Source organism: Amphibalanus amphitrite, unplaced genomic scaffold (assembly GCF_019059575.1).
Source record: "Amphibalanus amphitrite isolate SeventyFive unplaced genomic scaffold, NRLGWU_Aamphi_draft 000148F_arrow, whole genome shotgun sequence".
NCBI lineage: Eukaryota > Metazoa > Arthropoda > Thecostraca > Balanomorpha > Balanidae > Amphibalanus > Amphibalanus amphitrite.
In genome coordinates, this window is record NW_024881643.1 from 722664 (window position 1) to 746490 (window position 23827).

Sequence of the window (23827 nt, forward strand, 5' to 3'; positions counted from 1 at the left end):
GACACCCGGGCGGGTTCAATCCGATATCTGAGGGCTCAGCCGACCGACGACAGACGGCGAAATCGAGCCCACCCAACACCTGCTGACTAATGACTTGTAATCTGTCGAACGGTGAGCCGACGCGCCCTATCGAGATCATCAGCGAATCACTAGAGGCGCGGCGCTTCTAATCAGCCCACTGCTTAGCACAACATTAAGATGCGCCGATAGGCCGTTGGCGTACTATAATTGCAATCGTTACACGGCATTGAGCACGTCATGACCACTCGGGCCAGGGGCGTGGTCGCTGAGCCGTTAGCCGACGTGAGGTCACGTCAACCTGCGGGCCGACCCGGCACCTATTGGAGCGGCCCGGGAGGTCGACCGCAGTTCAGACATAACAAGGTATTGGATCGACTATCGATCAGATCCACCAGGCCAACGGCGCCATTGTCGGCCTGTTGTCGGCCGGCGGCCCGGTGTCGGCCCATTCGCAGGCCCGATCGCCGCCGTACGAACAGCCATAATGGGCCGAAGAGGCGGCCGTAAAGGCATGCTCCTCCGAGACGGCATACGGAGGTCTCCCGCATCAGAGGAAACGGATGGAGGGCGCGCGGAAATGAACGGAACACGGCCGAGTGTGCCCCCGGAAATAATAGCAAGGTTGATCACAGTGTCGCAGTGACGTTATCCGCGGGGATATTGGCGTGACAGTTTCGTAAATCAAGGCTCACGTTCACCTTCGCTGACCGCCAGATCTCCAAAGCCTATGTGGAGTCCCGTGAGTCATTTGCTCGGTTTGTTATAACATGAATCACGTCACATTGTCGTGATCAGTCATGTTTCACGGGTAATTTAACAATAACATTGTAGGCATATATCTACGCAGGGAGTAGGTATCCAGGCGAAAACTATAGGTTTTCTTTCAGCGCAGACAGCTTCAGACAACTGCAACTCTTGCCGCGTAACTCAGCCCATAGCGCACGCCCCATCTGCGCGTAGAGCCTCCAGCCGCCACTAACAAGGCAATAACTCAGGAGATGGCGCGGGATGATCAATCAGGGCGCCCTCGGCGGCACCGGGGGACGGCGGCCCCATGTGGCGGCATTACCGACACACCGGCTGCCGGTGCCCGGTCCGCCGGCGCTCGATACCCGTCATCACCGTCACCGCCGATAGCCGTCATCTGCCGCGGCGGCGGCGGCTCCTCTGATCGCGCTATCTGGGCCCATACCGAGCGGCGCCACCGAGCCGCCGCCGCCGATCGGCAGAGGCGACGTCGATGGCTCCGCCGGTAAACAGTGACCTAACGCGGCACCGACGCACCAGCGCCGCGGCGGCGCATAGCGTCACACCCGTATCGGCATCGCGGCGCTGTCGGCGCCCCAACCGAGCCGTGCAGCAAGGACCTCTCTGACCCCTGAAGGCGATGTGCAAGGGCCGGAGATAGTTCCATCGCCATCCGAGGTCAACATTCAGAGAAACATCAACAGCACTGGCCGAAATGAATCGCATTAGCCGTGCATTCATACACACCACAACATCGCTGAGACTTTCACGTCCAAACAATGGCGGCCCTAAGAAAACAAGAGAGTTTAGAGTGCCTACTGCAGAGTGCAAGGAGCGGGTCAAAGGACAGGGCCTCGCGAAGTGTGTTGAAGGCTGGCAGCCAGGAGACTGTGGAACGATCACGCATGACATATGGAACATATGCATTGCCGTTGTTGTCTTACAGGGGACAGCACCGCCTCAGGCAGCCTTATGAGGAACATGTTTAGTCGTGTCAGACCTAATCCAGATCCCACGGCAACAAGGAATCGCAAAGCGTAGGTAGGTAAGTAAAATAAAAACACCGCGGAAGTGGTATTAGCGCACGCCACCAGTCCACTGCCTCCTCGCACTCGGCAGCACAGTAGCCGGCGCCTCCGGCCGGGCCGGGCCGACCACAGAGACCGGAAGGACCCGCGGCGCCGACACCAGCCGCCGTGAAAGGCCCACTCGCGGCTGCTAACCGCGCTGCGAACTCGGCCGTTGCGCCACTGCGCCCCAAGGCAGGCCGCCAGCCGCAGCTCCCACGGCACGGCGCGACATGGCACCGCCGGCTCCACCGGCCGGCGACCGCTCAATTCGGAGCTCATATCGGGGCGGCGCGCCGGATTGTTTGATCCCGGGTGGGGACGGTCGCGCCGGGGCGGGGGCGGGGGCGGCCCCAGGGAGCACGTGACGGCGGTGTGCCCGCCGGCCGGCTGGGTAGGTGAGCCGCCCAGTTGACCTCCGGACCGCCAGAGGACGATCAATACGCGGGTGGGTCGCCCCTGCAGCCGGCCGCGGGCGCCGCCCCGCCCCCTCACAGTACACGGAGCGATCACAGTGCTGAACATCGGACCGACGCCATCGAAAATACCGCATAGATACCACCCATACTGAATATCGACTCTATCCGCGCACAAACAGTGATAATCCGTCCGTGCGGCCAACCGATTATACCGTCCACTTGACACAAATCTACATCCGCTACTGAGTGACCGTATGCAAATCCACCAACCCTGTGACGACACCTGTTCCCTGGCACCCTTTCAAAGTGACTTGAAACGGCACGACCACACGTCAAACCGCCTCAATAGACGGGCGGCTCAAAGACGATCCCGGCTGACAGGCCAGGAGCAGATCAGAGGCCGCTGGGGACCGGCGCGGCCGACCTGTCTGTGTTCATCACCGGCCGGCGGTCGGCGGTGGGCTCAATGGACTTCGGGCCGCACCGGGCCGCTCAATATCTCTCCCTGTGGATCGGTTGAGCCACGCCCCGCTCCTGCCCGAGGCGGCGACCAAGGTCGGCCAAGGTCGGCCGGTCCGGTCGGTCGACCGGTCGTGGTCGGTTGCTACTCGGTCAGCCATGCCGCCCACTGCCCAGTCTCCAGCCGGTAGTCGCAGCGGCATCGATAGCCCAAAATGGGCACCATATGGCCCGGTGATGGTGGCATACTTAAACCAACCATCAGTGCCGCATCACCGCGTCAGCTGCCGGTGCTGAGCCGGCACGGCGAGAGAATTCTTCGGCACCAGTCCAGCTGCTCGGGACCTGGGCCTCAGAGCGGCTTGGCTACGCGCCGGCCACGCACGTGCAGCTGCAGGGTCGCGCTGTCTCTGGGAAGCAGGTGCGAGCCGTCTGTGGCAGATTCGAGCTCAACCTCTGCCGGAAGACGCCCGCGCGGCCGTCACCACCCCGCCCCTCAGGACCTGTCGTGCGCGAGCCGGTCACTTGGTCAGCGGTCCAGCGCTGTGGCGACCCGCCAGGTGTAAGAAATCGTACAACCTCACCGGCCTCCAGCCATCTGTCGCAGAGCCTCCGAGCGCCCGAGACGGCCCATCAGTAATGCACCGTCTTCACGAGTAGCCGCATAACCGGATATATCGAGTTCCTAGTAACGGAGGACTTTTACCGTCGCGATGACTTCACTGCACCTGAGCGGCGATAATGCGAGCACGCCCGATATGGCCATCGGTACCAGCGTGTGTACAGTGAGGTTCAAGCCCGCCCGGTGTCTCGATAGCCTCACTTGAACTCGGCGTTCTGGCCGGGAAGACCCAGTCTCGGGTGATACCCCGCTTGCACCGACCGCTGATCCCACATTCAGGCGACTCTAACTGAATTCGGCGGCATGCATGATGTATGTATACCGCAGCGCTGGCATTTCGGCAGGAATATCCGCCGGGGCAGCGACGGAGACGGCTGTCAATATAGCCCGCCCACTGGACGGCCGTGGGTAGTCTTATACATACATAGACTACTGATGGTGTCCTTTTGACTGCTGACACTGTATCCGGCTACAAAAGCTCTTAGCAAGCTGCCATGGGCCGCTACAGTCAACCACTCGAGCACCAGTCTGTGATCAAACCATGTAATGCTAATTCCCTTCCACAGTTTACTTTCTCTCGTCCGGCTCCTTTCATTCGTCCCTCCTTCCACTCCACTAATTCCATCCTCCCATCCACCCTGCTGGATTTCAGAGCTCTCTCTCCGGCACTGGCGTGAAGGAGGTGACAAACAGGATTATCAGACGCTGTCTGGCCGGCGGCGGGGAGAGGACGGAGACAGACGCTGCCGGCTCTGACAGACCGCGGCGACACGGCTGGACGGGACGGGACGGATTGATCGCCGATCTGCCGCTCTGTCGCGACCGGAGACGGTCCGATGAGGAGAGGACGGCGCCGGGTCACCGACAGCCCCGAACGACTCGAGCACGGTCGAGAGACAGCGATCGCCGGCGTCATTCGGTGGAGATGAGTGGCTATCGAGAAATGGAAGGCTCAAGTGCCCGAAACAGTCGCTGAGATAAGGAGCCGAAGGGCTTCGCAGCGGTAGCTGTGCCCAGGGGCAGTTAGATGAAAAAATAAGGGTTCGTTGAAAACCTATAGGCTATTCGAAAAGTAGGCGGCTTGACTATGCAAATTATCACAGCATCAACACAAATATCGCAATCAAGTTACGGCAGAGCCAGTGCCGTGGTACGAAAGTCTCTGAAAGGACTGATTATAATTCGTGCTTCAGGCACGTCTCGGCCGGGCGTGGACCCGGAGCGATACAGCAGGGGCGGCGGATTCGGGGGGGCAGGGGGGCAGCTGCCCCCCCTGGCAAACTCGTGGGGGGGCAAAAGTATCTTTTTGCCCCCCCCATAATTTGTGACAAAGCTTAGACAAGAAACCATATACCTGATTATTCCGTTCGATCATCTGAAGATATAACCAGATGCCCATATACTTTATCATACGTTACCTTTCTTAAATGGCAAGCGTTTACGTTCAATTGAAGTTTTCCTCTCTTCAACCTAGTTTTGGAGGCATTATAAGCGTCAACGTGACGCAGCGGCAACCCAGGCCTTCAGTGACCGTTTACAGGGGCGACGGATACGGGGTGGCAGAGGAGGCATCGTTCCCTAAGAAACTTTTGGAGGAGGGGCAAACGTATATTCTTGCCCCTCCATAATTTGTGCCCTAAACATGAGGAAAATTTCCATAATCTGATATTGCAGCTAATAGGTATGCGCCCCTACAGTTTGTCCAACGGTGCCTTTTGAATATGTGTAAATGCTAACCATTTCCGCCTTATATCCTTTTTTTTGTCTTTTCAGATTCTATTTATAGATGTGTGCAAGAGACGCAACTCATACCTTCAGTGGTCATTTGCCTCTATTTTGTACCTACATAAATGCCAAATCGCAAGCGAGCGGAGACGGAAGGGCTAGCCATTCGCTTGCGGGTAGTTAGGACTGATGAGCGCTCATAATAAGCCACTCCCCTGATTTTTTTTCGAGCGCAACAGTTTCCAAATAAAATGGTATAAAATGGTAAAGGCCGAGGTCGTACACATTGACGACATTGACCAATGCACGGTATGGTATGACACCCAAAGGCCAGTCATCAGAGATCTGCTTTGGGCATTCGGAGGCTTGTGTGGGGCCAGTGTAAAAACTGGATGTTCACAGTTCAGTATCCGCTTTATTTCAGTTTTCACTATTAAAAAAGTAAAAATTTATGTTGGAAACTTTTGAGGGTTAGGGCACTGATCATTAGTGCCAGTGCTCCCCCCCCCTCTGTCTAAAGGCTGACTATAGAATAAAGAGCATCAAACACGAACAGTAGCGGCGGAACACCTTCAATTAAGGGGAGGGGGGGGGGGGGCAATGCCGACTTTTGGTCCCATTCTTTCCATGCAACGCCCATAGGGCCAACGTTAAAATGCCAAAATCAAAGGGGGGCACGGTGCCCCGGTGCCCTCCCCGTTCCGCCGCCTATGAACAAGAAAGCAAAATCTGAGGCATTTTGGAAAAATGAGTATGCCCCACAGCGTCCGATAACTACCACCTTCCAGTGGGTCAAGCCAACGGGGACCAAGTCTATAATGGCACTTAACGATAGCACTAACCTTGTCTCACTTTTTGTTGAAGTCTGTTCCGAATGGTTTCGGCCACATGGACTGGCTGCACTGAGGTCGTTTGGTATGTGCAACTGTAATTAAAGCCACCTGAGGCACCCTGACACCAGGCTGAAGCTGGGTTGGAAATGCTTCGTCTTTGCAGATATCACTGGCCGCTGATTCTCGAGTGCCTGAACCGGTAGATGTGGCAAAATTTGGTAATTGTGGCAAATTGTGGCAAAACACCCTAAAGCCCTAATAAAGAAACGCCCTACCAAGAGTTTCTGGCAGCTCCGTTCCATCGCTTCCATCCTCAGGACACATAAATCCTTCTCCTCCACGCCGCGACCCCCACTCCGGGCTGGACAGGCACCTTTACCTCATGCGGGCTGCTCCCTTGGAGCGGCACCGCTGCTCCCGACGGAGCGCACCCCGTAGCCGGGTGCAGAGAGTGCTTGGGGGGGGGGGGGGCTGATCGGTCTGTCCTTTCGGACGGGCTCAGCCCCGGCGACTCTCTAGGGTGTCTGCCCAGACCAATGTCTCCCCCTAATTCCTATCATCCTTCCGGCCCTGAAATGGTCTCGTCAGACCGAAAGGGCCTAACCCAACAAAACAAAACAAAAACAAAAAAGAGCTTCTGGATTCTCGTTCCAGTCCACCGTTCCTTCACCCCAGCCCACCGCCGCGCTCCCTCACCTCAGCCCTTCGTTCCCAGCTTGACGAGCGTTTGGGCCTTAGTTAAGCCTTGCTGTAGACTAACTGTATAAACCCATCGAGACAGCCCGTCTGGGTGAGCTTAGTTGGCGAACCACTGCCTTGAGGAGTGTTTCTGGCGGATCGCTGTCCCAATAGGTTTAGATGCGACCGACTGTCTCTGAATGTTTGAGCGGTCTCCTCCCGCTGTGAGCTAGTTTCAGTTGATATCTGTCTCAGAAATACTTTTTAAAGGAAGGTTAAACGGAAATCGAACGTAAAATGAACAGAGGAAATGGTAACGAGTTACCTCATTGAAGAATAGCGCTGGCCTACTTCAAAAGGTTTGGAATCGTTCTTCAACATCTAATATGCGATCGGGTTATGGCACAACTTTTCCTATTAGCGATTTTTTTTCTAATACAGCAATACGAAAAGCGTTACATCGTCCACTGGCGGATCCAGGGAGCGGGCATTTAAAGCAAATATTTATTCTCCCTCCCCTGGCCCCTTCATCGTCCGAAATAGACAAACGTACCTTGTTTCCTAATAAAACACTTTTTTATCAGATTTTTTTTTTTTTGCTTTATACTGTTCAGCAGTAGATCCGTAAGGAATCGAAATCCGATGAGTTTTTGGATTTTGGACACTTTTTTTTGGGGGGGGGTATGTCCCCTACAGCGTCGAAAACGCCTTTCTGGATCCGCATATGACATCAGCTCGACTGGGATCTTGCCCCCCCACGCCAAAATCGAATCCGCCGCCACTGCGATACAGACGCGACCTCGGGACTCCGCGGGGCGGCCGATAGCCGAAGTCAACGCTCTTGGCAGCGTGTGCGCGCCCGGCTGAGGCCGTAATCCGATTCGTGCGATCTGTATTTACACGCGATAGGCGGCCGGTCGGGTCGTGAGCCGGTGATGGAGCGGCGGCACGGTGCGCCGGGAGGACGACCGACTGGAGGGCGCTCTCGGGAAGTATCGGCCGGCCGATCGGCGCCCCGCGGCCCGCACGAGCCGCCTGTTTGCCGGCGCGACTCACTTACCGATGCAGGGGAGGAGACAAGACTATCGGTGATCAGCGGATAGATGGATAGTGAACCGAGAGAGAGGGCAATCAGGGGCGGGCGGAGAAGGGCGAGGAAAGCGGCGCAGATCACGGTCGAGGGTTAATATGGCACCGATTAGGAAGAGAAGCGGCAAATGCTCAGGAAACAATATACAGCCATGCCTCAACTTCTCCCAAAATTTTTCGTTGAGGCTAACGAATAAGTTGGTGTTATATAATGATATATTGTGATTTGTGAACAACAGCTAGGTCGGAAACCCTAGAACCGATCGGTGTATTGACGGACCCAAACCACATCCGGTACCCTCCCTGTCGCTGCCAACAGGCCTCTCCAGACCTCAACCCTCTCAGTCACCCCGTCACTGGCGGCCTCTGTACACAAACAGACAGCTGCTGCGGGCCACACACCACCCGGCATGTCCCAGGGGGACAGCGAGGGTCCCAGCACACAGCCCTGGCAGATTCGGTGGACGAGCCAGGCGCCAGTCCAAGCACACACCGTTGACATATCCCGTGGACAAGCCTAGCGGCGGTCACAGCACACACCCCTGGTAGATCCCGTGGACGCGGCAGGCGGCTTTTCATCCACACACCCAGCACACCTCAGAGGACCCGGCTCAGACAGACCGGGGGACGGCCTGCACCTATACACAGAAACTATCACAATCAGCATGGCGAAATACAGCGCAGAAGGCAGCTACGTCACAGCAGCTGATGTGTAAATACGCTTCCAACGAGATGTTCGAAATTACGAAGTTCTTAATGAAAACCAATGGTCTCCCTAATGGTCTCTACTACGCTGCATTGTCGACACAGTCGCAATAGTGTCTAAGAAATTAACGACTCGAGTTCGACAGTCAACTGAAGTTGCCGCATCCGGAGGAGTTACGGATATCAGATATCTGGGCTCAGTCTGGGGACAAGGAACCCAGCTCTAAACTCAGATCCGATACGCTGATAACTTCGGGCCCGCTGGGAAGTCCGCAGTCGGGTCAACAAAGGACTGCCCCAACGCGTTTCGTATGGCCACTCGCTTACAAACGCTATCGCGAGGGGAGAATTTAATGCACTGGAAAGGAACTATCGACCCTGAGCCGCGCCATTTTAGCCAACCACCCGGCCCGGGGTGACCGCAGAAAACACCCACGCCTCTGCCTCATTGCATGCTGGCTCAGTACCCGAACAGCACTGGTCCGACCGTCAGACTGGCCGGCTGCCGCGCCAGCGCCCGAGGGCGTTCACCTGGGAACGGTCGCCCCGTTTCTCGGCCAGACCTGCCTGGCTCAGCCGGAACCGGGGCAGGGGCGGGGTCGAAGACTGGGCGCCGACATCAATCTATCACAGCAGCGGCCGGCCGCCAATCTATTCTTCATCAGACCGCCACGGTGCGCTGCTGCCTTCCGCCGCCGATCGGTAGGTCGGGGCAGCCAGGAGGGCGGCGCGCGGTCGATGACGGCGGCGCCGGTATACGCTCCTCCAGCTGGGCCCGGCGCAGCGGTGGCCGCCCAGCCCCTCCCTACGGCAGTGTTGTCGCACTCCGGGCCGGCGCGCGCGCTCAGCGGGCCGCCGCCGCCGGTGCCACAAACAGGCCGACTTCCTGCGTGCGCCCCGGCGCCCGGCCGGTGTGCGGGGAGGTATTTCGGGCGGACTGCGTGCCGGGCGCGCGGGGCGGCGGCGGCGGAGTGTCGCGGCTCGGCGGCCCGCTCCTCCCGGCCGGAGACGGACGAGCACTCCGTCAGCGAGCCCGCCTCAGCAGCCGAGCGGCCGGGCGCGAGTCGACTTCTCAGAGGCCGTCACAGTCAGCAGGGAGGCGAACGGCGCCCAGAAGTCAGCCGTCAGCACTCGACATTCGGCAAACGCTGAGCGCGGCCGCAGTCGCACTGGCATCGACCCGGCGCCGGCCGCCCTCGGTCCCCGCACCTGAACAGAGACACCCGCCCCGCGTCACCATCTGTATGCTGGGACTGAGCCACACAGCCTTTTACAAACAAACGACCGCATAAAGGGCTTTGCAAAGCCAGCCAGCCTATCTAGCCCGCTCAAAAAGATCACGCTAAACACACAGTCAGCCCGACTCCCCGCTGCACGGCAGCTGCGCTCAGCTCCAGCGTTCTACGGCTGCGCCCACGCGCTTATTCCACCGAGCATCAGCATTCAGCGCGGAGTGGCGCGGTCTCTGCACAACCCCGAAACGCTCTCAGAACGCCTCCGCGCCGCTGACCGAGCGTGCAACACATGCATGCATGCATACACAGCCGACGGCCGGGCAGCGCCGGACGAGGCGTATGGCCGCCGATCGCCACGGTCCGCCCGCATGGCAACGTCCGAGAGTCATCCGAGTAGCGGCCGAGGCAGTGGGGACTAGGGAGGCTGTTCAGCATGCGACCCGTGTCTCACCGGCGGCACGACACTAATGCAGCGCGGCCGGCCGGCGGCTCGCCTCCTCTGCCGGACAGAGCGGTGAGTCGGCTCGCCAGACAGCCTGGTGCCGCTGTCAGCGGCCGGGCCGGCCCAGGGCTCGCACCTCCGCGAGAGCAGGTGTCCGCGCTCCAGGTTTGTCCCTGAGCAGAGACGCCACCCGGCTCTACTGCGTCTCACACCCACTGGCGTTCCGTGAACTGACGGGCGCGACCGGAGGGAGAAGTATGAGGAGGAGTATGTGGCCGACGGCCGGCGCTATCTTTAGAGGCAGAGTTATGTCGTTTCCGCCGCACACATGTGCACTTCCAGGGATCTGACATGTGATACGGGCGCGCACCGAGAAACTGTCATCTCAATATGAAAAGTACTTCATATGTGTTAGCTTGTCAGACATGTTGCTTGCAGCGATTAACATTTCTCGGCGTTTTGGTGAAAAACATCGAACACTCTTATCTGAGAAGCTTAGTCACTTGCCTGTCAGCAACAGCTCTGCAGATAAAAGATAACATTTAGAAAGCTGGCAGAGTAAATTAAATGCCAAGATAGTGACACGAAGCCGGTGCCTGCCACAAAGTTTAATGACTTGTCGAAGCGATGGTGGGACCGAAAGCGCTTCTAATCTCAATCCCTAATTTCCTATCACAAAAGTGTAATTACTCCTCACCAACTTCTCGAAGCTCCTCACATGCCTCGAGTTCCTCTCAGCTCTCCCGAACGCTCATCTCTCCTCTGCTCTCCCGAAACCATCCCCGCCATTCGGGCTAACTGGGCGATTTCGCTCATTGTCGACACCGCTCTTCACGGCTTCAATGGCCGCAGCCTTGGCGCCGCTGGGTCAAGTGCCATGGGGAGGGTTGGCAATGAACGACTCCATCGCGGCGCCGCAGTGCCTTGACGAGTGGGGTCGCGCCGCTGACCTTCCCACCGGTGTGACACTGGGGACGGTGATGAAGACATCTCATTTCCGCTGCTGATGGCACCGCTGCCGCCCACGGAGCCGCTCAGAGTCGCTCACATGGAGCGCAGATAGACTGAGAGACCGCGCCCGCTGATAGCGGATCTGTGTGGTTTTGCGCCGCGCACTTGTGTGCTATCTAGGTAACACAAACAAAGACGGAGGGTAGGAGTTCGATTTCGGCCTGTTTCGACAGCCGACTACACATTTGTTCACGGCTTGGTGCATCTCTGAGAAGCTTTGAGTAGGTAACCGACTGGTGAGGTTGCATCGTGTCAATACAAGACAACCTCATGTTCTTTCAGGTTTGCAACTAAAGTCAGTCCAGGGAGAGTATATAAATTCGCCATCTGTTGCTGTCTTCTTGCATAAAATAGGTTACCTCGCCAGCACATGGATCGATAATCTACTATCTGCACCTTCACGGCCGCTGCTGCGACTGCGGCTGTATCTACAAGGTCCGACACGGCCCAGCGGCTGTGTGTATGGGAATGTCCACTGAGCTGTGCCACGGCTGGTGGTTTCGTAATTGGTCATGTCGGGTTATGCTCAGTGAGCGTGGCTAATGTCTGACGCAGGCCACACTGAAGCCGCGCCCGCCCAGTGCCTGGAATAGCGCAGTGGATAGGCGAAGACGTGCAATAAAGAGCACCACGGCTCTGCCGGGCATGAGATTGCGCCCTAATTGGTACTCCTATCCACGCGGAGGCGGCGATCCGGTCTAATGATTTCCTGCCGCACTCTCCGAAACTGGGGAGCGCACCCATTATGGCCCAAAGACGAATGTGACCTGATCCGGAGGAGACTCAGTGACTAACCACAGCTCCTCCGCTACCAGATGTGTCAGGGCACCACCCCGAGACTATCATCATCGGCTACCGATTCCCAATCAGCATTAGTTCATCCTGAGATCATTACCGGCCGACACTGACGACTCCCTGGGCGCTGACCGCAGGCGGGGGCCGAGCAGCGGTCGCCCACGCTCCCCGGTCGTCAGACGTGGAGACAGACTCACCTGCAGTTTGGCCAGCGGGATGATATCGCAGTTGGTCGGCTTGTGCCACACCGTCTTCTGGCTGGCGGCGTTGTAGTAGTAGAAGCGTGATGTGTTCTGGTCCAGCAGCTCCCACCACTGGTTGTCACTGGTCCGCTTCCTGAAAAAGAATATCGCACATGTCAGTCAGAGAAATCAGCGATCAGTTAACCAATGGATAGGCTTTATTCATTATTCATTTTATAATTTAAAAAAGTTTATCATTCAAAAACACCCAATGCTCTGCCAACTCATGACCAGCGACTAGTAAATACAGCCACCGTCAATGCTCACATTCCAAACCCATATCCAGTTATTACTGCTGCAGACCAGTCGAGGCTGTCAGTCGGGTGGGCCGTATCGGGCAACATGCTCAGTTACAGATACCATCGGCACACACCACCCCTGCACCCGGGCGTACACCAACTAGAGGTGGCAAAATGTGGACCCGGGGACCCGGTCCAAAGAACCAGTCTGGACCCATATGGGTCCAGACCGGTTCCTGGAAATTTTCTGACGGGTCCAACCGGGTCCTACCATAAACTATACATCTTGCACACTACACATAGCAAAATATGAAGTGAATGTTTCTTTGCACGAAGTAGCTCATGAGTATTCCCAGTGAGAAATAGGCTGTTTTACATGATGCAACCAATGATACCTACAAGTAGTTTGTATTAATTGACTTTTGGGGAACGGGTCCAACTGGTTCCGATTCCATTCCAACTAAGACCGGGTCCGACTGGTGCCAGAAATGTCCAGCCGGGTCTGGTTCGAGTCTGGTTCTCAAAATTTTCATCTTTTGCCACCTCTAACACCAACTAGCACGGCACGGCGCTCTGAGTTTCTATCGGATTTATTACCGATGGACCGGAGCTTGCGATATACCATCGGACATATCACGGATCGGCCGGCGATCCGACCAACCATCGGACATGATCAGGAGGTTGTCGACTCGCGGACAGCGTTTGTCGACCGATTAGCACACCAGAACCGGTCGGCCGATGGCGACAGCCGACCCGGCCCGGACGTATCGCCATATATCATCGTCCGCCGACCGAGCCGGAGCGACGCCGAGGGAGCGGGCAATCAGAGTCTCATCAGAGGTCATCCGACTTCCGGCGGCGCCGAGGCGCGGCTCAGAGCGGATCCCCGGGACAAGCTGCTCAGATGGTGTCATAAAAACCGACCGCCTTTGATAGCCACTCGGCGGCTCGGAAAGCAGTCACGCCGGGCCGTGACTGGTGCGGGTCGTCGGACAAGGTGGAAAGTAGTCTACAGCCTCACCGACAACACAGCCGACTGAAACTGGATTGCCGAAAGCCGATTTAGAGCTTGTTAGCAGCTCACCGCCGCATGGGGCCGGCAGAGTGAGAGCAATAGAGAAAGCCAGTCGGGAAGAGGCACAATCAGCGCCGTCAGCAGGAAAAGACGAGCGTGATATCACCAGCTCGTGACATAACACCCGGTTTACGCCGGATCACCGCAAAGGTGACCGGCAGTGACGCCGTGTGAGTCACCTCAGTGAGTGTGAGTTTGGCGTGAATCGGCGACGAGTGTGACAGATGAACAATGTCCGGAGACGACAGGCGGCGCGGCGCCGGCGGCATCCCGGGCCGTGCGTTTTACCTGAACAAACAGAGCACCTCTGCGGCGCGGCCGGGGACACAAATAGAGGCGGCGATGTGTGTGGGCGACGATCAGCGGCCGTCCGGAGCACAGGGGAGGTGTGAGGAAATGGAAGGGAGAGAGAGAGAGAGATAGATAGAGAGGGAGAGAGAGAGTATGAAAATTAGAAGAGAGGAGATTTATTGTTTCTCTCTCGCTTTTCGGGGCGCTTCGACATGGGCATGACGTGCTGAAGAGAAGGAACAGAGGAAAGAAAGAGGGAGGGAGGGAGAGAGAAGGAGAGCAGACGAAGGAGGGAGGAGGTGGCAATGATGGAAAAGAGCTGAAAGGAGACAAAAACACGAAAACAGGGACGGAGACACGGCAGTAGATGGAAGAGAAGTGCACAAGCGGGCGGCGACGGCGAAGAAAGGAGGCGGGAGGGCCGCCGCTGACAGGCAGAGAAAGGCGGGAGGGGATACAGACGCCCTAATACCACCATAATGGCATACCGCGCGCGGCCATACTGGCTGGGACGGCTGCGTGCCCGGGGAGGAGGGCGGGAGGGGCGGGGCGGGCACAGCGGAAGGGTGGCGGAGGACGGGGGAGATCAATGGAGGAGCGGCCGACGTCGGTTATCACACCAGAGCGGCACGGTCGGTACTCGGCACCTATGATCGTCACACCGGTACCGGGTCGTAGTCGCGTCACGCCGTCACAGCCGACCGCGCGGCGCGGCCAATTTCTCCAGCAGACGGTGGACGGACAGACAGACCGACAGACGGACGGACAGACGGCCCACGGACGCAGAAGCCGACAGCTGTGACCACGCCGTCACAGCAACAGACGGTGGGGTACAACAGAGGCCGGATGACTGTCGCATTGACGCCGAGCGGCGCTGCCTGCCTCGCAGAGACCTAACGGGACACTCACCTGCGACGGCCTAGCGTGGCGAACCACATGTCGCGCCGTGCCCCGCGTCCGGGCGGCGTCAATGCGGTCTGATCGAGCGCCGGGCGCCTCTTCACGACGGCGCCTCTCAATCAGCGCCGCGCGTCGTCCCACAATGGAGGCGTCAGGCGACTGTCGCGCGCCGGCGGAGGCGACCGGTCACGCAGGACGTCGCGTCGCACCTGAACTGGTGCGCGGCGCGGCGCGTGCCCCAGGAGCCGGCGCGCACACACACACGGCGCCGCGCGGCCAAACAAACGACGGCGCGACGTTTACGCCGGCGGCGCCGCTCTGTCGCTACCGACGGCGCCAGCGATCCCCTCCCCCATCGGCGGCGGCGGCAGGGGAATAATGGTGGCATTACGTGTCCGGTCGCATTCAGCGGCGGTTCGGCTGAGTGGCGGCCACAATGGTCCTCTCAGCCGGTGTGGTCTGGTCGGTTCCCCGGTCACGCGACTCGGCTCGGCGCTGGAGTGGCACCTCTCACCACCAGGCGAGGTCAGCCCGCCGTTAGCACCGCCGCCCTGGGGCCGCTCAATGTAAACAGAGCACACATAGGAGCGCCGTGTCAGGGGCGCTCTCTGATCCGCAGGTCAGGACTCGGCCGGTCGGCACGGGGTGAGAGTCCGCGGAACGCTGCCGAACGCTGTTTTACTCATCGCTGACCGCAACTAACGGCTGTAGCCGACCACTATCAGCCATCGGCGATCACTGACCAGTGGTCAGTGACCACAACCAACCGCTCCTCTTATGATAACAGTACTCAAACCCGCCCATCCGTTCTTCCTCCTCACACCGTGTCAGCAGAGACAGACAGCAGAGCACGGCGCCGGTGTGGCAGCAACCCATCACCGCAGCCAGCCCGTCCGTCTGTCCGTCTATCCGTCTGTCAGCGGGCCCACCCGGTCCGGGGGCGGCGACACCGTCACTCAACCCATCCCGGTCAACGTCCGCGGCCGCTTCACAAACAAACGGCGCCGCCGCCGCCGCCGCTGCGTGCGTCCGCCGCGCGTCGGTCGCGTCGGCGGAGTCGATTATGAATCAGGCGACACGTCGGGCGCCGCGCCAGCCGCGTCACACACGCAGCGCTGCGTCAGAGCCGACGCGGGGGTGCGCCAGAGACGCCGCCGGCCGCCGGCGGGCGCACGACGCCCGGAGATATACGGGCGTTCAGCGGCGGCGGTCGAGCTGCCTCTCCGCCAGATACCGAGTGGCGGGCCGACTATGAATCAGGCCTGTGATCCGCCGGCCGCCGCCCCGCCCCAGACCCAACACGACCACCGCCCGGCTGAAACAATGAAACACGGCACGCTGGGGACGGCCGCAGAGAGAGACGACCGGCGGCCGAGGGACGAAACGACCGACGCGGTGGGGCCAGCGACAATAGCCGGACTGACCACCGGCGGTTAGGCAGCAGGGCTGGGGGACCCGCGCGAGGGAGACAGGAGCACTTGATATGATTGTCGACTTCCAGATGGCAAATGGGAGCAAAGCATTAGCTAAGTTCGGCGTGCGACCCCCAAAATAACACAGAGCAGAGGAGACGTCATACCAGGACTTCACAGTCTTAGACAAGCTAAGACTAGAACACTAGAACAGTGGGAGTCATTCATTCAGTTTCCACATGAGTGACAGGACAGCCCTCCACTGTAGCAGGCAGCGGTGTCACCAGCTGCCAAACGAAGTGTCAAAAATACGCCGGCAAATATCATCTCTGGTACATCGCAGCGTCACCTCCGCTTTCCGGCGTGCCTACGCTCAATCGTCACCGCGTCACCTTCGCGTCACAGAGCGTTACACCGTGACGTGACGGCGTCAGACAGCCGCTGGGTGGACGCCGGCGCGGCGCCACACGACACGCTGGCGACAGGCCGGTGTGCCGGGTCGGTATCAGGTGTGCGGTATCACGTAGCTGGTGTCAATATCCGACGGGCGGCCGCTGAGCTGTATGAGTTTGGTGAGCTGAGCTGGGAGCTGCGGCGGCCGATCATGACGAGCTGTCGCCGCTGAGGTCAGTGCCGGCGGCGTTAGTCACCGGGCACGGTCGAGGCTACAGCTCGACCCACCGCTGCCAGCGCTGTCGGACACGGTGGGGCCGCAGCTCGACCCACCGCTGCCACCGCCACCGCCTCGCTCGCCGCCCCTCCCACGCACAGCCCCGCCCTGTGCGTGGCCGGGCGGGGAGGGGAGGGGGAGGGGGACCGGCCGCATATCGGCCCGCTGCCATCGCCCGGTCGATGACTGATGGGCGTGCCGATGCCTCGTTAACCGGCCGCCATCGGGGGCGATCGGCCACAGCCCCGCCGACGGCGGCGCTTCCGTCGTTCACGACGCAGCTGCGCCCGTCTGGTCAGACCGATGACCGGGGTAGATGGCCAGGGTAATAACCGAGCTCGATACCTCGGGCAGCGCGGGCCGGGTGTCGCATAAAACGCTGATGTCAGTTTTGTGCCGACACATCTCGGCGATATCGCGCCTCGGATAGCGCTCAAACGTAGTCGGAGCTGCTCTGGACCATCCTCTGGAGCGACGCTGACCCAGTGATAAGGCTCGCGCCCGCGGCCAAGACGACATTTATCACCCACAGATGTCTCCCATTACCCCACATCATCATTATCATCATCATCTACGTGGCTTGGCAAGACGCAACTGCCCTGGAAATCTTCGGCAGAGCCGCATAACAGCAGAAACTCTGCACCGGTACCGGCGCTCGCTGGGGGTCAGAAGTCGCCCCACACTCTGTGAAGGTCAGCCTGGCCTGGCGTGACCCGGCCTCCTGAATCGGTCGACGGCAGACGCGGGGGGCGGGCCAGGTCGAGCGTAATCAGCCGAGTGGGTCGACTCGTGCCGCGGCCCGGGTCGCGGCGACGCGCGCGCTGGGTGTGCCGCTGAGTTGTGGGTGACAGCGCCCGTGAAATGTGGCTGCCGGGTCACCGTCGGGTCGCAGTCGTAGTACGAACTTCACGAGACGGCGCCGCGGCACGACATCCGAATACGGCGGGGCGTCACGCCAGCCGGCCACGACAGAACACGGTTCAGAGCACGACAGAACACCGCCGAGAGCATGGTTCATTCGAGGCTCAGAGCACGGTTCAGACCAAGGAGCTCTCAGTATCCATCGGACCGCCATATGGCTTTATCACGCCACTCGAAAACTTCACCGACAGCTCTGCTAAAATTGGCCTCGATCACAGCCCGGCACGGATTGCATTAGACGATGAGAATTCCGGCGAAAGCGATGACAAAGCGATGCCTGCCGTGGATTTGACCGGTGACGAGCGACTGCCAGATCGGACCGACAGACACGACAGGCACTGTAAGCTCCGCTGCGCCGACGTCAGCCAACCGGAACCGGAAGACAAGAGAGAACGGCAGCGAACCGGCAACTAGCATACGTCAGCGAGCCGGCAGTGGACCAGTGGACCAGCGTAGACCCCAGCGAACCGTATATGGACTTACAGTGGACCAGTGGACCAGCAGTAGACCCCAGTGAACCGTATATGGACTAACAGTGGACCATGCAGTGGCGGACTGGCATTGCACTGTAATACACACGCAGTAGATCAACTTCGAGAATATTTTCACAGCAGCTACAGCCCAAAGTGTGGCAATCGAAATTTATCTTTCCATCACGCCGGTCCCGTACGACAGCTTTCCTAGGTCAGCTGAGCTTGCAACTTACACCTCAAACAGCACTCAAGGGATATACTCAGTATCTCTCAACAAATCGGAAATAGATACTTCAAATGAGAGCTGCTCGCAAACTCCGATTTTCAAGCACAACACGACGTGGACAGAGGACAATGGACGAGTGAAAAGTAAACAGCACAGCGGGTCATTCCCAGTCCCGGGATCGCGGACACGGCGACACCCGCTGGCCAGGGGACCCGGCCGGTGTCCCGGGCCGCTGCTGTTCGTACCACCTGCAGCGTGAAAGGACCCGTTCCCACGGACCCGGGAAGACGAGCCGCCGAGCTATCTGTTCTCGGATCAGACGGTCGGGCCGCACTGCGGACGAGGCGAGAACTGGGACTGGTCGAGAAGAGAGTATATGCGCCGACTCAGCAGAAAAAGGCACATGTGAGTGATGTGATCGGCTGTCAAATTTTCAAAGATAATAAAATTGTGATAAGTCACAAGTCCATCACAAGCACAAGTCCATCACAGCCACTTCAGCTCACACATATGAAGCACAGAAGTGGAGCCAGAAAGGCATCCCGCAAACGTCATATCCCTTTTGCTCAACCCCGCTTATACCAAACACACGAAATGATAAAACAAGCATGAGCTCAGGCAGGCTATTGGTCTCCAAATGCCTCCTTTCGGTCCCCGTGTCCGGGTCAGCTGCAGTTTCTTTCACCCGTCCCACGTGAGCCTCCGTGGGACCAGAGGCCTCTCTGCGTCACATCTCCGCAGGATCTCCTGCCCAGACCAGCGGAACCCGATGACGTACTCAGGCAGCGTGGGCGGACGGGGGCCGGATCGTACCCTTCGCCGAACCGGCCGCCATTGACACAACACATATACACACATGCGGGACCATGATATCATCGCGTCGCCCCGGTCGAACCGCGCCAGCCCGTCTGCCGGGGCTCGGGGCGGTCACAGCGAGACAGCCACACGGCACAGCACAATATGAGCTTCAGCATGGGACGGCACGGCGCGAGACGGCACAATCAATCGATTATCGGAAGCTGACGGTTCAGCCCGGAATAATTCATCATCCGGTTTAGTCCAGAGTTCTGAGCCCGACAAAGGATACGTTCTGTGGAGCCAATGATCTAATTAAGTGGTGCTCAGTGCGATTGTTCGAGCTCTATGCTAAAATTTGCCGAGCCAGACGCCCTAGCTAATGAATGCTCGAATACTATCAACTGCAGCTGAGTGATCATTGATGATCGTATCTGTCACCGAACGTGACTAAGGCCAGGGCCAGCCAATATCAAATCAGCTAGCTTCCATGCCCATGGGCATGAATCATACCAATTCATATAACATAAATAACATGACATCATATGACACGTCGATCACCTATCTTCTCAACATTAACGCAACTAATCCTGAATAAACCTGGGGCTCACCTGACCCACTTTAGCCACCCCCTATCTTTCCCATGTCCTCTAATATCACTCCAGTCCCCCCGATAGTACGTTTCGCCGGCGGGTCCGGCCGATAGTGTCAACGACCGCGTCGCTCGACATGACGTGTGGGTGGCAATAGGGAGCGCAGGGCACGAACAGGGTGAAATGCGTCCTCAGGGACCGTATGGGGTGCCTCGCGTGAAACGTTGTTAGTGGGGCATAGTTCGTGGGGCGCAGTTCGTGAGACTCAGTTGGTGGGGCGCATTTAGCGAGGCGTAGCTTATGCGACACAAAGTGTGGAGCGTGAGGTGTGGCGGCGCCCAGTTCGGGCAGCACGGTCACACAGTGAACACCCCGTCGTATCTGTTAGAGATGGCCCCAGGCCAGGCGGCGGCGGTGGCCGCGACAGGGACCCGGCACGCCCCGTAACTCATCATCGACGCCCAGCGGAAACCATCAGCGCTCGCTCCAGATCGCGGACCGCCCCTGAGAAGGGTGGCGGCACTCCATCGCCGAGTCGCCGCCAGCCTTGAACCAGTTGGGAATGGCGAGCCGCCCCCACTCTCAGCGGTCGAGGGGCGCGGGCGAGGGGAGACTGCGGCGGCCAGTCACGAACGGCAGCACGTCGTGACGCCGCGGCGAGCACCGTGACTCGACCGTGACGTCGCAGTAGCCACCAATCACATCACCGAGTTACCGATCCCCGGCCATGACACGGTGCGGTCAGGGAGGCGCGGTTGCACAGCGTCATCGCGTCGACCCGGCGCGCTGTCACCAGTCCACAGACTCAAACCGAGGTGCGTCAACGGCTTTATCCGGCCGCACCCCAGGCAGGCGGGTTCCACCGGCATTCAGACCCAGCCGCCGCGCGGACCTGCGACTCATCCCGAAATAGCCGCCGGCGCCCCGTCCGTCCGTCGCCCATTCGCACGGCGCGCCCACGGACGTGAGGCGCATTGAGAGGCGAGAGCCAATTCCATCATCCTCCCGTCTCCGACCGGGCCCTGTCGGAGAGAAGGTTTGGACGGAGCGGCATCTGACAGCCGCAGCAGCTGGTCCGCCAGCTCGCCCACTGCCTAACCCAGTTCTGTGCCGTGTGCCGGTCTCCGGTCCACTGAACATGCCGAGGCATTGGCCTGCGCTGACCGCCGCGCCGTGCCGCCGCCCGCCGCGCTGGTTAGCATTGAGTGACAGCTGCTCGGCACCGACCCACACCCCGGCCGGCCGAGCGCGGAGAAAGTCCGAGGGCCAGTTCGACCGGCGACCGTGCAGCGGCGCCGGCCGTTCCCACCCACCACTGAGCGCGAGGCGTGTGCGAACGACCGGCCACCTTTCGCTGCCGCCCAGCCAATCGACACCTGCTGGCTGCCATTTCACTGCGGTCGCACAGCGCGGCAGCGAGCGAGGACCGATGGCCGGACGAGCTGATACTTTCGCTGATGGAGAGGGGCGGCGGACGACCCGTAGCAGTGGACGCAACAAGGACAGTGGATCCCAGGATACCAGCGTATAGCCCCAATGTCCGAAATTGGTTATTCTGAAGTGAGTGCTGTTGCTGTGCCAGTCATTTCATCGTACACTCACGGCTCAGCCTCAGTATGTCTGGCAGCTTCAACTCATCTCCCTACTCTTCAAATCATAACTGATTAAAACAGTGACCTTGCCCCATGATTCCACAAACCGGCCATTCTATCCCGCCTGCACTCCTCATTCACATTCAGTCCGCACACCGCAATGCAGTCTTCACGCGCCGCGGAGTGCACACATGTTCGTGATAACTATGTGGCAAGCTATGCCTGACCGGACCCGAGGCACAGTTGAGTAACCCCCACCGTGCGCACTCACACTGGGACCAGGTCACACCAGACTTGTCACTACTCCCAGTACCGTCTCACTAGACTGCTCCACCCACCCCGCCCGCACCAAACCGCGCCCATAAGCGTACTTCCAGTACCGTCTCACTCGACTGCCTATCCCACCCCACCCACGCCAAACCTCATCCCGGCAGCGTACTCACAGTACCGTCTCACTAGACTGCCCCTCCCACCCAGCCACGACAAACCGCGCCCATCAGCGTACTCACACTGGCACGCCGTCAGGAGGCTCCCACAGGCACTCGCCCGTGATCAGGTTGGCGTACATGTGCTCCCGCGTGCGCGGTTCGATGATCTCCACCCACTCCATCCTGAAACAAACAGAGGAGCACGGTTAGTGCCGGGGGCGGACGGACGGCGGACGGCGGGCGACACATTAGTCCGATGGCGGAGGGACGTTAGGAGCGGCGTTACGAGCGACAAACAGAGGAGGATGGTGCGGTCCGGAGCAAACAGAGGCGTAACGTCGCCGGCACGGAGCGACGTGCGTCGGCAGAGCGGGGGAGAGGGGCAGGGAGAGAGTAGAGAGCGGAGTACGAGCAGAGGGCACAGGTCAGGGCGGAGGTCACAGGTCGTGGTGTGAGGCCGGCCCCGAACAGCTGCTGCAGTCGTGAGCTGGCGCAACTTACGCTATACAAGTGGCGACATGAATCAATTCCCATGTGTTTACGGGCTTACAGAACATCCAGCACCTATTCATCGCCTGACATTACCAGTCTGCTAGCGTCACAGCGGACATTGCGGGCCATGCCATTGCGAGGCATAACACGACATGGCACAAGACCGCCAGCTGCTCTACAACTCCTGAACGACGCTGACATCATTTGGGCAGTGTGCTGCACTGCAGACGGCTAGATGGCGACTCAACGACCCTCCTCACGACCACCAGCACCGCCGCCGCCGCCGCTGCTGTCACCGTCTGCCGCCGCCCAGTGGTCCGACTCAAACGACCGTCCGTCTGCCCGTCTGTCCCGCTCGCCGACAGACTATCTGCAGGCGTGGTGATAACGACACTGACGGTCCGCCGCCGCGCCACGGTCACTCTGACTACGAGCAGCCACCGGAGAACGGCCCCGCGGCACGCCAGCCGGGGCGGCGTGGTGCGTCCATCAGTTGGCACCGGGCCGACGGCGCAGCGCCACTTTCACGGAGCGCGGTCAAAGGTGACGCGCGTGCCGAGCCGTGTCATGTCGACGGACCGGCCGGGGCAGAGTGCAGCCGGCTGGGATACTGAGAGTTAACGAGGGAGTGATGGGAGTGACGGCAAGTGGTGGCCGCCCCTCGAATCAGGACCGGCCGTGCAGCGCCAGCCACGACCACCCCTCGTTACCCTCCGCTCCGAGCAGCCGCACAGTGGGGAGCGGCCGGCGGGACAGCTGTCCTCCGTCTGTCGGAATGGGCGGCAGACACACCCGCCCTCCGCCCCCTGCCGCGGTGCGTCCTACGCGCGACGACAGACACTGCGGGGGAGCCCGAGTTACCGTCCCACGACATTATGTACATCGCTGACGGCGAATGCACGGTTCGTTACACGGACGAGAGTAGCCGGGAGACGGAAGTTGGTTGACATGTAGGAAGCACCAGAGGGACGATGCAGACACGAGTTTTGCAACGTTTCGCATGGCATGCAAAGCTCTGTACCACGGCTGAATCAATATTAACCCTATTAGTGGCAGGCTCCTGGCTACCCCCTATTAGTGGCAGGGGGGGCTGTTTACGACCCCCCCTTGATATCTCGAGATCTAACGGGCCGATTTTCAAAATTCAAACGGCATTCGATTTCGCTCAACGTGATCTACATTTCTAAAAAATAAAAATTAAAAAATGTCAATAGGGGGGGTAGAGGGGGGTAAAAACGGGCAAATTGCAGATACATTTTAGACTGTTTATCACGGCCAGGTTTCTGAACCAATCTTAACGCAACTTTTGCCGATCGATAGAAAATGAACCAGGAATTCACATGGATTCTAAAAATATGCATTTTCAAAAATCATAGGCGGATACAGATCATTGAGATTGGGGGTACACAAAAAGTATAGTAAATAAGGTTTTTGTTGGTACTGTTTCTAAAAAGGGTGGTAATGGTCTTGTTATGTTATAATTTTCTTATGAGAGAACGACTAAAATTGTATTGGTAATGCATAGGCGGTGTCAGGGCACCTATGTTGGGAGGTAAAACATAACCCCCCTTTTTGACGCCTGGATCCGCCTATTATAGCAAAAACGTGTCAAAAGAGGATGCACAATAAC

General features: G+C 58.9%; 1 protein-coding gene across 2 annotated transcripts in view; it reads right to left on the reverse strand.

The window, feature by feature from the left end:
* The window catches only part of LOC122382842 (rho GTPase-activating protein 39-like), a 64533-nt gene that overhangs the window by 26821 nt on the left and 13885 nt on the right, over positions 1-23827 (reverse strand). For both annotated transcript variants that reach the window (XM_043368694.1, XM_043368693.1), the window contains exons 2-3: positions 21787-21888; positions 12046-12184 (exon numbers count right to left, since the gene is read on the reverse strand). In XM_043368694.1, coding sequence (XP_043224629.1) covers positions 12046-12184; positions 21787-21887 — 240 coding nt within the window. In that variant the 5' untranslated portion in view covers position 21888. The remainder of the gene's footprint in view (positions 1-12045; positions 12185-21786; positions 21889-23827) is intronic.